At 44.1% G+C, this 15,196-nt stretch overlaps 1 protein-coding gene across 2 annotated transcripts in view; it reads left to right on the plus strand.

Annotated features, from left to right (window-relative positions):
- Positions 1–15,196, plus strand: part of opcml (opioid binding protein/cell adhesion molecule-like) — a 274,800-nt gene that overhangs the window by 119,160 nt on the left and 140,444 nt on the right. The window contains exon 2 of one of the 2 annotated variants that reach the window (XM_068600340.1): positions 3,868–3,943. In XM_068600340.1, coding sequence (XP_068456441.1) covers positions 3,868–3,943 — 76 coding nt within the window. Of the gene's footprint in view, positions 1–3,247; positions 3,944–15,196 lie in introns of those variants that run through there. The other variant, XM_068600339.1, reaches the window with a different exon arrangement.

Here is a 15,196-nt window from a genome sequence, read left to right on the forward strand (position 1 = left end):
CCCCATTAGGCGACAGCACACCACTTATGGACAAATATGATTTTAGTTTAGTATTAGACACAAAGCAAGGTGGGTTTATTCTATTTCCGTGAAATTCAATGAGGACAATTATAAAGGAGGATGGAGTCTATGATCTAATATAATAAAAAGAAGAAGACATTTTGTTGTTATATTAATGAAAGCTTGAATAAATGAATGCCCATTACATGATTGAACTTTTCAGAACTATTAACCAAAAACGAGAAAAACATTCCGGGAAGTTTACCCCCCATCATCCAACAGCAACACGCATTAAGATAAAAACAAATCAACACAAATATCGCACAAATAAGTCTCCAGGAGATATCCATATATAAATACTGTATATATCCAGTATGTTACATATATATATATATATATACATATATATATATATATATATATATATATATATATATATAACCAATTTTAACACCGTCAATTTTATTAAAGCCGTTAACGCAATTTTCATTTTTTAACACCAGATGTAGTTTAACCGGCTGTAGGTCAACCGGAAGCAAAACAATAGGCACGCCGTTTGCGCTTGGAAGCTAGGCTAACGTTACGGGTTGAAATGAATCGGGAGCTCGATATGGCAAAATGAATGATAAGACGCTAATAAATGGAAAGTTTACTTTCAACGAGTTGTCAGACGGTTCCCTTGACGAGACCGAAGTGGTATGAGCCATTTGTCATTGTGAACTGAGCTATCGTCGTAGCTATCCAGTCTGAAATAGCACTCGATGGCCGAGCACACAGCTGATGCTAACTCTGCGCCCCCTCGTCATAGCCAGACACGAACGGGTGACTTCAGACAGAAACACATGGACACCACAACGAGCCACAGCTAAATGATGCTACTGCATGTAGCCGGTTAGCGTTGTGGAGGACGAAGATCTAGCTGATATAATACACATCACATCCAACGACAAGACCTACGAAGCCTGACTGCTATCTACACCTCTCTCGCTCTTTCTCTCGAATGTTGCAACAACAATATTGACAAAGTATCAAAACACATCAGAAAAACATAGAAATATACATATTACACAGATAACAACAATAATGATAAAACAATAAGTAATTAAAATAATCTCTCTCTCGCCCTTGTTTACTTGAAATGTGCACTTTATAATTGTATTTTGTAAAACCTTGTTTACCTGAAATAAACAAGGGTTTACTTTTTCTTTTTTTTTTATACTTTTCTCCTTCCAAAAATATATTCAGATAATGCAAACAAAAAAAAGTTCCATTTCCTATATTCCGATCAAATCTGCAGGCAGTTTTTTTTTGCAATCTGTAAAGGACAATCAGGAATAACATGAATTACCTTCTCCTCCTCATTCTTTCATCCGTAATCACACGCCTGTATCTTCCAGTTTTCATACCACATGTCTCTGATTTGTCTACTGCTATAATCTCAGCAAATTAGAATCTTTCTCAAGTAAACAATAAGCACTCACGTTTGGCTTTTGCCAGACTTTCCCTGTTACATCACTCACTGAGATTAGAGTGGACCATATATTATTGGACCACACTTCAGGATTCATTCTCTGAGTGGACTTGTTTCAAGTGAATTGAATCATCGTGAAATTGGTTTCACAATGTTTGGTCACCTGCAGGCCTTCAGGCAGGCGCCGCTGCATGGTCACCTGCTCCGAGTGCCGAGTGATCCCAATTAAGAGGAGAGGAAACACGTTGAACCGCTCTCATGGCATATCTCCATCTCCACGTAAACCACAGGCTCACACTACCGTCCTCTCATGCACGAGTGCTCGCTGCGAAGGAATCATGTCAAATGTGTCCCATGAATATTTGTCGTCTTGCTAATTAGGGGCTGTCTCCTGTAGACCTTAAACTAATCTTAAGCAGTGTGCAAAATACCTGGTGGCATGCGGGGGATGAGCGATGTCATGGCACGCACTTGTGTGTCGATGTACAACTTTTCTTCTGATGTCTATCACAACACAGAGTCTGTGTTTTGAGCCGAGTGTTGCCATGATATCCAAGCAGAATAATTTTTTTCAGGTGGTTCGTGTGCAGTTTAGCCCTGTGTCATGGCAGTCTGGAAATAGGCGCAAACTGCAATCTGTTGTTTTGTGTACGGAGACACAAATTGTCAATTTTATTTTGTGTTGCTCAGGACGAAAGTATAGCCAAAGGAAAGTTGGACCCGAATTCCGTTCATCCAAGTGTTTAGTGACAGTCAGAGCAAGTATCTAAAAAGAAGAGGAGGAGGAGGAGGAGGAGGATGGGTCCAACAAAAAGGACTTCCGACACCTCATTGTTTTTTTAGTGCCAAAACCAAACTGTTCCTGACAGTTTTCTTAAACTTAATTATGTGGTGTTGTTGGCCAAACATAACTCTTCTGTGTTATTTTAAACCCAACCAGGATGACTAAACTTTGTTTTTTAGAGTAATGTCGTCTTGAAAAAGAAACTCGTGCAGCGGTATCTGCAAATAAAACAATTAGTGTTGCTGTACATGAAACCAATAGATCTCATTTTGTTTCACAAACTATGTTGAAATGTTATGTTTTCTAAACTACACAACCGTTGCCTTGCGCTCTATTCGCCACAGCGCCACCCGTAGAAAAGGCCTTACGGATTCCCCACCATCATATTTCACTGTACTCTTATTTATAATAAGAAATATTTAAAAATACGATTTTTTTTTAAGTCACCCACATGTCTTTTCCCCTGTTGCTGCTTACAGGGGGGTCCGAGTGTCAATCAAGCACTACCCTTAAGGACCTGCTGGTCCCTGGGCCCCAGCCCGGGGGCCACCTACCCATGTGAGAACACTGCAGACCATATGGTCCTCATGGTGGAGGCTGCAGATTAAAGGGGAGGAAGAGAGGGGGAAATAGAGAGGGAGGGAACAAGGGGGAGAGAGACAGAGATGGAGAGAGAGAGAGAGAGAGAGAGAGAGAGAGAGAGAGAGAGAGAGAGAGAGAGAGAGAGGGAGGAGGGGAGGGAGGGATGGAGAGAGAGAGAGAGAGAGGGATGGAGAGAGAGAGAGAGAGAGGGAGAGAGAGAGAGAGAGAGAGAGAGAGAGAGAGAGAGGGATGGAGAGAGAGAGAGAAAGAGAGAGAGAGAGAGAGAGAGAGAGAGAGAGAGAGAGAGAGAGAGAGAGAGAGAGAGAGAGACCGAAGGGAAGAGAGAGAAAGAGAGAGGGAGAGACTCAGGAGCTGTAGCCTACTTAAAGAAAGAAAAGGATACTGAAGGGATGAAATGAGCTTTTTGCATTGTATGTGTCCAAACTAGAGCTTCACACGTCTCACCCGGACTACAGCAAGAAGAGAGAGAGAGAGAGAGAGAGAGAGAGAGAGAGAGAGAGAGAGAGAGAGAGAGAGAGAGAGAGAGAGAGAGAGAGAGAGAGAGAAGGAGAGGGAGAGCGCGCGCGAGAGAGAGCATACAAGTCTTGGCTGATGCATCTCTCCCAGAGCATCCATTTCACGGCGGTTTAAGCGGAGGAGACGGTGCGCATTCCTCCCAGAGACGCGGTGCTCTCCTCTCCTCTCCTCCGGAGTCACTTTCCTCGAGAGACTCTCTTCCTTCCTTCCTTCCTTCCCGCGTCCGTCACACGGACCGTGTTTCGTAACCGCGGCTGTTCACTTGCAGCGCGAGCAGGTCGTCCGCGGCTCCAGAGGCGACCCCGCATCTCCCTCTGTGGAGGAACCCGCGATCCTTTGCGGCCGAGACGCAAACACGGAATATCCCACGGTTTTCAAGTTTTCCTGGAAGTTGCGCAGTGACAGCGGATGATGGGGATTTGTGGCTATTTGGCGCTGCCGTGGAAATGTCTCGTCCTCCTCGGACTTAAATTGTTATTCCTTGTACCTGCAGGAGTTCCAGCCAGGAGCGGGGATTCTGTACTAAAGGACAACATCACCGTGAGGCAGGGGGACAGCGCCGTCTTAAAGTAAGTCACTCCATCACTCCATCCCTACATCTCCATCGCTGCGTTCTCTCCTCCGGGTGCGATGGGCTCTTGTTGTGTCTCCGAGCAGCGGACAGGAGTTACTAAAGGTCACCGGGAGCCGGTGAACAACGCGCATCTTTGTTTTGCTTTTCTTAATATGAGTCGCACCTCCTGGCAGAAGTGCGAGCGTCGCGCGCGTCATGTGGAAGTTGCATAATGTTCAGCCTCTGCTGCTCGTTGCCCTTGAACGTTATTGATCGGGTGGCTTTAAGGTCTGGTTGATGCGGAGCCGAGAGGCTCCAGTCCGGCACTGGGAGGCTGTGTGTGTGTGTGTGTGTGCGTGTGTGCGTGTGTGTGTGTGTGTGTGTGTGTGTGTGTGCGTGTGTGTGTGTGTGTATGTGCGCTGATGGAACAGTGTGATACAAATGCAATTATGACTTTTATGTCAGGGCTGGTTTGTTTTAGTCTTGCTGAAGTGTTTACACGTGAATGCACTCATTCTGGCAGTAGCATACATAGTAAATCACAAATTATATTATATATTATTATTTCTATAAAAGTATTATTACCATATATCAATATATACATATATATATATATATATATATATATATATATATATATATATATATATATATATATATATATATCGTTGAACAGTGTTGCTCTGTGTGTTTTTATCACATGTGAATGTATTTTCTTATCTTCTCTCCTCACTGTGATTCCTGTGTATTTGTGCCTGTAGGTTTGCTGTAGGTCTTTGTGTGAGAATAGAGCAGGTGTGGTGCTGCAACTTCACAATCACTGCGAAAAGATGCGAGATAGGGCTCCACCCACACACACACACGCACGCGCACACACACACACACACACACACACACACACACACACACAGTCTAACAGTGCACAAAGAATTGCCTCATCGGCAACAGACATAAACCATCACATACGTGGACTGTAATACACCTGTTACATCCGCCATGCAGCTCCGCCTGCTTGTTGTTGAGTGCTGGGAGGAGACTGTGGGTCAATGCCAGGGCGATTAGCGATTATGAACAGCTAACGTGTTGAACAGGAGAAAGAAATAAAAGGGAGCTGTAGTGAAGGGTAAAGAGAATCCAGGAGGAACAGAGAGAATCAAAGCATCACACTGAGGAAATACTCACAGTGTAAAGAATGGAGGCGCACGGTGGTGCGGCCGAAGCAATGTGACGCCTTGATTTTCAACATATGCTTAACAGTAGCACACGTCTGTACGCTACTGCAGATGCTAATTGACTGCGAGCTTAAGTATGATGTACAAAGGGCCCGCTATAAAAGCAGACATTGTCCGGATAGGAATGTGACTCCTCGGTAATGCGGTTACACATCATCCTCAAGCTGTCAGCGCGGGTCAGCGCAGTTCAGCTGGCTCCGAGCCGGCTGAGATATGAGGTATTTAGACAAGAATAATTGCACGGTTTAATGACTGCTGACACGGAGGGGCAGCTAAACAGCTGGCCTCTGCACCGTGGGCGCGAGGTGGGAGGCGATCATGCAACAGAGTTCACCACGGAGGCGGGGAAGTTGGTGTCCTTGTGCTTAGTCCTTGTCCTCTCTCCTCTGCTCTGCTCAGCCTCAGAGAGCCGCAGGGTTTTGATCATGTCTGGAGTCAGAATAGTGTGCTGGCCTCCACTCATTAGTGGAACTTGTTAAGTAGTCGGTCGGATCCACTAAACCCGCCCTTTCACTCGCCACATCTCGGACGGCGGCGGGAGAAATCCACCTCGTGCGCCTCCGTCACGCCGCTGCCGCTGCAAATGGCTGCACCTGGAGCGGCCGGCGGGACTCTTCTGGCAGCCGCTCTCCTTTACTCGCCCTAACCTACACACCGCACAATAGAGGGGCCTTCGAATAACTCGTGGAGCTAAACCGTGACCCTGAGCTGAATCTTAAAAGGAGAGGCGTTAAGAGAGTGAACTCAAAGGCTGACAATACAGTGGTGCTGCTCCTCAGTGCATCCAATAGACTGCCCCGGAGGAAGAGGAACCGCTGCCTGTCAGTGCAGCCAGTCAGGCCGTAATCAAGGAAAGCATGCCCGCTTTGAGCTGCTCCCCCAGCAGGAGGGGCTGGACGCTGTTGAAAGCAGCAGAGAAATGAAAGGCCGCCATTCTCATTCGGCTTCTGCGGGTGGGAGTGGGCCCGTGGAGCTGGTATATGATAGCATTGTCCGCACATTTGACAGCTAACTGGTGCTGGAGCTCCCCCGGGGGCTGATGCTGTGAGGGCCTGCTGCCTGGCCCGCGAGGAGCCTCTCTAACTCATCCGTCACCAGAAGAGGCAGGGATGCAGAGTCCCTGGAAAGGCAGCTGGTTAGGTCGCTGTGAGAGGTGGGCGGCTGTGGTGTGAACATCTGATTTGATTGAAGCAATAAGAAGAGGACACGGGAAATAGAGGACGCTGTATTATTGTCAAAACAACTCATTTCCAAATATGTTAGAATTCCCGGTTGCACAATGAGCTCAAATGAATGTTGTGTTGCCATGAATGCGATTTGGAGTGTCACATTGTTTGTAACATGAAAATCGGCAAGAGATGTAAAGAGATGTATAAAGTAAAACCGAGGTTTCATTCCAGCTTGGCGCGGTTCTCTTTTCTCTCACAGATCAGGAGTCCAAAAAACGATGTGAGAGCTCGTCGAGGGTTAAATACATTCAGGCGCAGAGGAGCTACAACGATCCTGGCAATATGCTTTAATGAAAGATGTGTTGCATCGGCGTGTTTTCCTGTCGCTGGCAACGTTCCGAGGGTGCTACTTTATTTCTACCGGGCTGTGTTATTAAGACAGTCAAGGGCAACACAAAGCAGCATCATTCTCACATAAAGAAAGCCTCTGGCAACAGGAACTCAGATGTGAGCGGGAGAATCATTAGCAGCATTCAACACAGCTTCTAAAGCTAAACCACTTTTATTTTATTTATTTATTTACAGAAATGCAGACAACTAGAAAAAAATAAAACGCCTGGATGACAAGTCGAAGGGACAAGAAGGTGATGCCTGAGACAGCGTTTAAAGCTGGAACTCATAACCTGAACATTGATGATTCTTGGTGAATAATGCGTTTTAATTGGCTGGATTGTTGTCAGTATTTGTGTCAGTGTGTCAGTGGTAATGCATATCTATATCTAATTATCTGAGAAGGGGAAGGTAAGGGTGCACCGCTAAACAATCCACATGTTGGCTTCCCACAATTCACATCACGTGCGATGTTTAAAACGATATCAAGCGCTTCCTAAATGAACAGCCGCCTGTCGATGGAGATGTTTTTGAAACGTCCCTCAATGATGCGGCTGCAGGTCAGCGCCGAGCAGTAATGCTTTGTCCTCTAGAGTCGAGAACAACCCTCACATGACAGTTTTCACAAGTGTGTGCAGAGCTCCATTGTGTGAGAAAACGTACAGCATTAATCTCCACAAAAATCACAGCATACAGTTTGTTATACTGCGTATATATATATAAATACTTGTGGGCCCGGTCACCCTGGTGTTACCTCCTCTTCCTCCAGTGATGGGTAGCAATTTATCAGACATATATTTAAGTGAAAATCTTCCAGATTAACAATTTACATTGGAGTTTTATTGAAATACATGTGGAGAACGTGTGATTGTCACTGCGCAGCGCATGATATTGTTGATGAGGATGTGTTTGTTTGTTGTTTCAGATGAACATTATACGTCGATGTTTTCATTTCACTTCCTGCTGTCGAATGCTCAGTTTCTTCTCCACTGCAGTCCTTGTCATTGCTCAGTCTGTGGTTGACCTGTTTAGTGTTACAGACTAACGCCTGTGACACCTGAAGAGTCCTCTCTCTCTCTCTCTCTCTCTCTCTCTCTCTCTCCCCCGCCCCCGTTCAGTCAGAGAAACTGTTTTCTTTCTCTCTCCTGGCAGATTGTGTCAGAGTGAGACCTCCTCTGCCGCTGCGTCTTTACGCGCGCAGCATCCCGTTACGCGGCCAGTGAATTTAATTGTATCCGTCCTCCCCCCTCTTGCTGTTATCGTCTCATGAAGGATAAGGACAACACCAAGACTTTCCTTTTTCACGAAAACGTCCACAAAATGCGCAACAACCACATCGGTAAATTACGGCGACAAATTTGTTCATATGTAGGCCGATAAACAAATGAATATATGAATATATTATTATAGCCTGTAGCAATGTATAGAATAAAATATCAGTCTTTTGACACATACACAGCCTCTACACACGACAAACAGCTATCCATCTTTGAATGATAATGATGGATGATATATCATGAATAATGTGGGGGATTACTATTCTTTATTTCATCGGTTATTTGGGATTTTTGGGGCGATGCATACTTCAAGAAAAGCTAAAATGTCGTATGTCAGACGCTGGAAGTCGATAACCATGGTGACACATTCGGGTCACCCCTTAGCAATCAGACACAGAAGCCTTTTTTTTTTTTTCCAGGGAACAGGTGGTGAATCCATTTTGTCTCTATAGCCATGGTCCTTACAAGATCCACCACTCAAACCAAATGACATGGGCTGCCTGAAGAGACTCACAAGGCTTCGTCCCCGCTGTTCTGCTGCTGTTCCAGGAGGTCTGGAGACATGGCCTGAAGGCCACTGCCTCCCCTCAGTGTCTCTGGCTGCAGCGCTCTGCCTCTGACAGGCCCTTTATAATTCCCCTCCCCGTGGCTGCTCTCCCAGGTGGACAGATTAGCACCAGAGGTGGTTGAGGTAATGTGCGGCTGACCCTCACTTAGCCTTGTAAGCCGCAGTGTGGCGAGCCAGCTGATGACGGGCGCGTGAGAGGTGCAGTCGCACGAGAATTGACACCCCGCTGGTTAAATGCTCGTGCGACGGGAAATGGGAAGCGAGAATGTGAGTGCTGCTGCACTTCTTTTCTTACGCTGTGATCACGTGGCTCTGTGTTGAGGGACTTCATGTCGGAAGACCGGCTGAGGCAGCACAATCAGGGGGAAGACCCCTCCATTATTGTCAGCGTCACACTGAAGTGGAGGGTGCACACGTTAGGGGATCCGCTATAGGAGAGACATTCAGTGGCTTTGTTTATGGCCACGTTCACATTGCCAACTAATGTGGCTCAAATACAATGATTGTTTTCATCTCATGTGACAGAAATCTGATTGAATGTGGACTCGGAACTCTGGGCCTCTTTCACAAGTGGAGCTATATCCTCGACAACAGCGGTCCACAACCTTGTTCTGCGCCACGGACCGGTTTTGTGCTCGACAATATTTCTTTGGGCAAAGAAATGCCCAAAACGTATGTCTGACAGAAATGCACACTAGCTTTTTATTTAACTATTATTAAGTTCAACTGAGCATGGGTTTTAGTGTGCAAGCTTCCACAGGTTTGTGTCTGCATTTAAATGTTGTTGCCTTCTCCGACACAAACAATGAATTAAGCTAGCATCTAAACTAGCTAAACCTTTGGCTGTACAAAAGCAGAGGTCCGTGTTTGAGAAGTGATATTATAGAGCAGCAGTCCCCAACCTTTTTTCCCCACAGACCGGTTTCATGTAAGACAATATCTTCATGGACCGGCCTTCACGGCGTGGGCAATAAATATGACGTAATACATATGACGTAATAAAATGATACGACCGGCATAAAAACAAAAATAAAGGGCATTAAAATACAACACACCAAAAAGTGAGAGCCTTGAGCTTGTTTCTCTGCTCCGAACGACACCCGACCTGTCTTCTTTATGTCCAATCTATTTCGAAATGTATATTCCGCTTCACAAAGACAGGATGTTGGAAATGGAAGCAGGTTTTCAGAGATTTTTCAGCGATCTCAGGAGACTCTGCCTTGATTTTACCATTGCGGCCCGGTGGTTGGGGGCCGCTGCTCTACAAATCCGATCACTGGCCACAGGACTGCTGTTAGAAGGGTCATAAGAGTATTATAACATTGATACTGAATTATGTTAAATCATGTTTGTGGAATGAGTTTGTCTCTGTTTATGAGTCTATACGGATGTTTACCGTCGTTTATTTTGCAATATGTTCACTTAGATAATTAGGTATGGCTTTATTTTTTTCACATGTTTATGCTTGTTGAGCAGGTTTATTGAGGAAGTATTGGCTTTTTATCAGCAAATGTTTCATTGCCGTCAAATCGAGTCCCTGGTTCACTTCTGTTTCTCTGCTCTGCGTGTGGAGGAGATGCTGAAGTGTGATTAGAAATGAGTCTTCACCTAAATGGATAAAAAAGATAAAAGAACCAGTACCATTGGAGCCTGTCACGCGGCCTTTCATAATGTACAACCCATCCCCCATTACACACATCGGGGTATTTGAGCATCTCCGCGTTGGGAGTGAGACCCGGCTGCACACGACACGACTAAGAGGCTTATTTATTCAACTTGTCCTTCATCAGAACTGCACCCTGTCTGATGCGCACGTTGAATTAATTTACTTTCACTGACAAACACATGTCCTCCTGGGGAAGAAAATGATTTTCTTTTTTTCCTGCTCTAAATTTCAGACTTTTTTTTCAATATTCTATACGCTAGCTATATCATAATATATATTTCTATGAGGCCAGTGAAACCTTAAAAGCACATGTCATTTTGATTTATGTCCTCAGCGATCCCCACCCGAGTGATTTTCATATTGGACTCATAAATGATGAGGAGAAGTGCTTGCCTCATACTACAGCTAGCACTTGTTATTGGCTGAAGATATCCAGCGAGTTCCAGCTGAACGCTGGGGTCAAGTCAAAGAAATGACTCAAAGGCGTACCGTTAATTGTGGTCTTTTTCTGAAGTGCTCCATCTCATTGTGTGCTGAGACGGACAGCTTGCTGCTGCCGCCGCACTTCTTTCTACACGGAGTTCAGCTCTCAGAAGGGCCAGAACGTTGCATGTCATTATGATTGTCATTCATATTTATTTTAGACAGAAAAAGGTATAGAAGCGTGTGCTCATTTGAAAATAATCACAACCCACAATTACCAGCTGGGACTGTATTCTTTTGCGAAGCCCAAATTTGCGCTCACTTCATGTCTATATATGTCTATATATGTCTATATATATATATATATATATATATATATATATATATATATATATATATATATGTATATATATATATATATATATATATATATATATATATATATATATATATATATATATATATATATACCTTATGTTCTCAACAAATTCTGTCCACAGAAAGATGCTGGAGGACTTTTTTTGTTGATATGGAGTTATAAATTATTACATTTTCATGTCAGCAATATGATCTCCAGATATTGACAACCAAACCGTAGTAACATTGCTGGTATGATGTCAACATACTGTCAAAAGATCATTTTTATTTTCCTATTTTTGCCTGCGGAAGAATAGGCGAGACTTTGATTAAATACAAGACCCAGAAGAGACCAGTCTGGCTCTCATGTGCACCCAAAAAAAATGAAAAAGTCAAGATATTCATCCACGCACACGTCTGGCTCACGCATGCATCTTGGCCCGGGCGTACACGCAGGGTGATACACGCAGGGTGATACACGCAGGGTGATACACGATACTCTGATGTACACTTCCCCTCTCAGGCTCGCGCGCCACACAACACCAGGCTTTGGGTTGAGAAGATGAAGGTCTTAGAGTAGATGAGCCACATTAAATAATTCAGTGACAAAGCAAGCTGCTGCTTTCTCTTCACTGACTAAGCTTCAGCAGTCTGTATATCTAAACTGGAGAGTTTCAGAGTGCTCAGTGGTGTTCTTCATATTGTCTCTGCAACAACGAAAAGATAGACATTGTGCAGAGTTACTCAAATATATAAAAAAGAAAGAAAATTCTGTTTTCTATTTTTGTAAAAGTTTCTGGGATAATAACTGGAAGTTGCAGTGTCTTTGTCGAATAGGGCTATAGATGTTGAAGTGGAACGCTGCAGTGCGCCCAGAGTGCACGAGGAGTTAGTGCAACTAGAAATGATATCAGGACGATGAGCAGGCATGGCCGTCTGGCAAAGGGCAGCCTGAGGGGAGGATGATGGGAATGGACACTGGGAGCTTATTTCTTTGTTCGTGCTCTTACAATGATGTATTATTTGAACCAATTCTTTTCAGAAACCCGCTCATGACCAAACTTAGCCGTGACCAAACAAGGCCAGATGTTTCCTCTTGAGACGACGCAGTTTTTCTTTTACAGCCTAAAACAATGTATAGGAACCCAAGAATAAAAAAGGCACTGGAAGGTAGATATCCGTGGTTAAAATTAAACTCTTTGGGGGGAAAAAAATCCAATGTATCATTATCTTGGGACTTAGTCTGAATAAAATGTCAGAGGTGCACTGCCTCTCAGCATGGCGATGCCTGAGCTGGCAGCACAGAGCAGTGTGCAAACTAGAGACAATGTGCTGACAGGACTAAAAATGTGTCTATGGAATAGCTGGAGGCTCGGTGCCCGGCCTCCGCGATGACGCTATCGGGATCCTGAAAGAGCGCCTGAAAGGGGAAGGAAAGAAAGTAAGCAAACACACATCGCCTCACAGTAGAGGGCTAACGGTACGCATTGAAAAAGTCTTCTTTCTGTGTTGATGCATGTCAGAATCGATAGCACATACATTTTATATGATAAACTGTGTTATTTTTATTCTACAAAGCGTTTCAGAGATAGAACAGAAAATGGGTCAAGGGTGGTGAACAACAAGTTTAATGGCTGTCTGAATTAACTTTAATTACTGTCATCTGATATAAACTGATAAAACATTTTCCGACACTGATATTGAGGGACGCTATGGTGTGGACATCTCCCCCCAGCCTCCAATATTTTTCTTACATATATGTACAGTACATATGCCCAACATATTGCCCACTAGGCAAATATATAAATACACACACCAAGGGCAATTGTAAGGCTATCTGGCCTTATACCACCCAGCATTGAGTGCTGTAGTTAAATGTAACAGAATTGAAGTGAGGGTAATCATCACAGTGTTAACTTCGGACTTTCAGAGAAGAGCCCTTCAGTTCGCGCCAGCATGACAATCTCCCGATGTCCGAATGACGTACGACTCTTCATAATACTGAGGCAGTGATGGAGCTCTGCCACGTTGACCCACAGGAGATACCTGAGGACGGGGGGGTCGGGTTCCCACGTCCCGCTCTGCAGCAGTCCACCATCAGTCCTCTTAGCATTCCCAACACATCCATCTTACACAGGTTGGGTTTCAGCATCTTTGTGTTGTCGTAAATCACTGAGATAGTCATTAATTTTTAATATCCAGGAAGCTAGGTGCCGTGCTGCAGTCCAACTAGCTCCTCCACTTATGAGAGCCAGCCACATCCATTACTGCCTGCCTTCGCTGTCCCCTCCCTGTGCATGTTTGGCTGCACCTTTCTATATCATTAATACTCATCAGCAACAGCTTCCATTCATGCCACAATTCTGCCAGGCAATTTACGCTCTATAACTCCACTCTCCTACCTACTTTTCTTCTTCCTTTCTTGAGCACATCCTCATCCCTCTTGCTCCTCTACTCCTGCACTTACTGTAGATGGACAAGAAGGAGCCATGGAGCCAGGCCACACATTCTGATTGTAGAATGACTGATCAGGCCGAGAAGAGTCTGTTCAGTCAGGTCAAGCAGCTACCCAGTGTTCTTTGTAATCAGGATGGTCAACGTAGTGGCAGAGACAAATCGAGTTCAATCACCTCCTGATAGTTCTGCAAGACTTAAAAGTCTTTGTTGCACTTTTTTCCCCCTCAATTTCTTGAAGCATAAATAATTAAGTCCAATAGTTTTGAAGGGTGTCTGATCTATGGTCGTACAAGAACAAGCAACTATGTGCGCAGAATAATAATGGTGGCCTCGTGACACAGCGTTCCTTTTTCTTTACAATTCTGTTTTGCTTGCATGCTCGAACCACTGATGAACATCAGTTGGATATACACTTCTTATCATATCAAAGGGTGTGCAGGCTAGCTGCGTAACCAACCAATACCCTCCCAGTGTGAGTGAGGCAATGGAAGTAGTACAGTGACCTCTTGTCCTGATAATGAACTAATAATACCAGAACATCTACACGCAGGACCGGCTAAGCCTGCTGAGGGGAGCATAGCCGCAGCGCTTATCTCGGACTCAGAATTTGGCCTCCCCAACAGCTGGATATCAACATGTGTGGATGCAATAAGTGTAGGAGGACTGGAATTACCCCTATTGCTTCACTAAAAAGACATTATATGTCGTATCTAAGCACTACAATCACACTGCAACATCATACAGGATACACAAGAAGAGCATCAAGAACCATCTGAGCCAACCAAGTTAGTAAATCACATAATACTGAACAACCCCATTTTAACCTTAGCTTGCAGCAGGTATCCCATTAAAAATGTATGTCCAATTATGTACTACTGTCAGCCTATCCCAGGGGAAGAGCTCTCTTGCCTGTAGGAGACTACAAAGGCTGCCTCAGAGGCTAGACTTGGATAAAATACAAACCAGTTGTATTTATTTTTTTTGCAATAAAAAGAAGATAAAAGGTTACAAAAAGGGATAATGTAAAAAATAAGTAAAAGAAATGACAGAATGTCAAAAATTTAAATTCCCAATAAGACCTTTGAAAGAGTACAAAGGATGAAGAAGCCCAAAGGACTTAGAGAAGGAGGAATACATAGGAGAGAGCAAGGGTTCTCCTATGTGTACCTCCTTCTGCACTTCTTTAACCTCCTGGTCCATATCTGGTAAACAACTACTCATTCTCCATTCATTGGATGAAGCAGTTTACATAGTCTTTTTTTTCCTAACAGACTTGTTCTTTAAGTTAACACCTCCCAGCCAGATTCCTGTCTGACTTTTATTGAACAGGATGTCGCTCTAACAATGACTACATAAGATATGAGAATATATTGATATCTGAGATGAAAACGCTTTTGACTCAGTAGAAGAAAAAAAAATCATAACCTGTCAAAGGGAATACAACTTAAATAAGGATACAACCTAGGAGTAAAAAGTCATCTACACCTTAAGGTAGCACTTCCTACATGGCTATAGGTCACAGGAGCCATGTCTCATATATGTCAGTCAGGCGCAAAAGCTGCAATATGTCGAGGTGTTTCCATCGTGAGAGAGCCAGCTGTGCTTTAGGGTCTCGCTCCTTTGGAAGTAGAGGTGTTGGATAGCTTCAATCTGCAAAGAATCTGCAGTACACAGCAGTACCACAGTTATACTTTGTTATTTGTGTATTCTTCAATTATCTTAATTGACGA

This window comes from Clinocottus analis, unplaced genomic scaffold (genome assembly GCF_023055335.1).
Source record: "Clinocottus analis isolate CAN_PGR_092001 unplaced genomic scaffold, fCliAna1.0.p SCAF_5, whole genome shotgun sequence".
NCBI lineage: Eukaryota > Metazoa > Chordata > Actinopteri > Perciformes > Cottidae > Clinocottus > Clinocottus analis.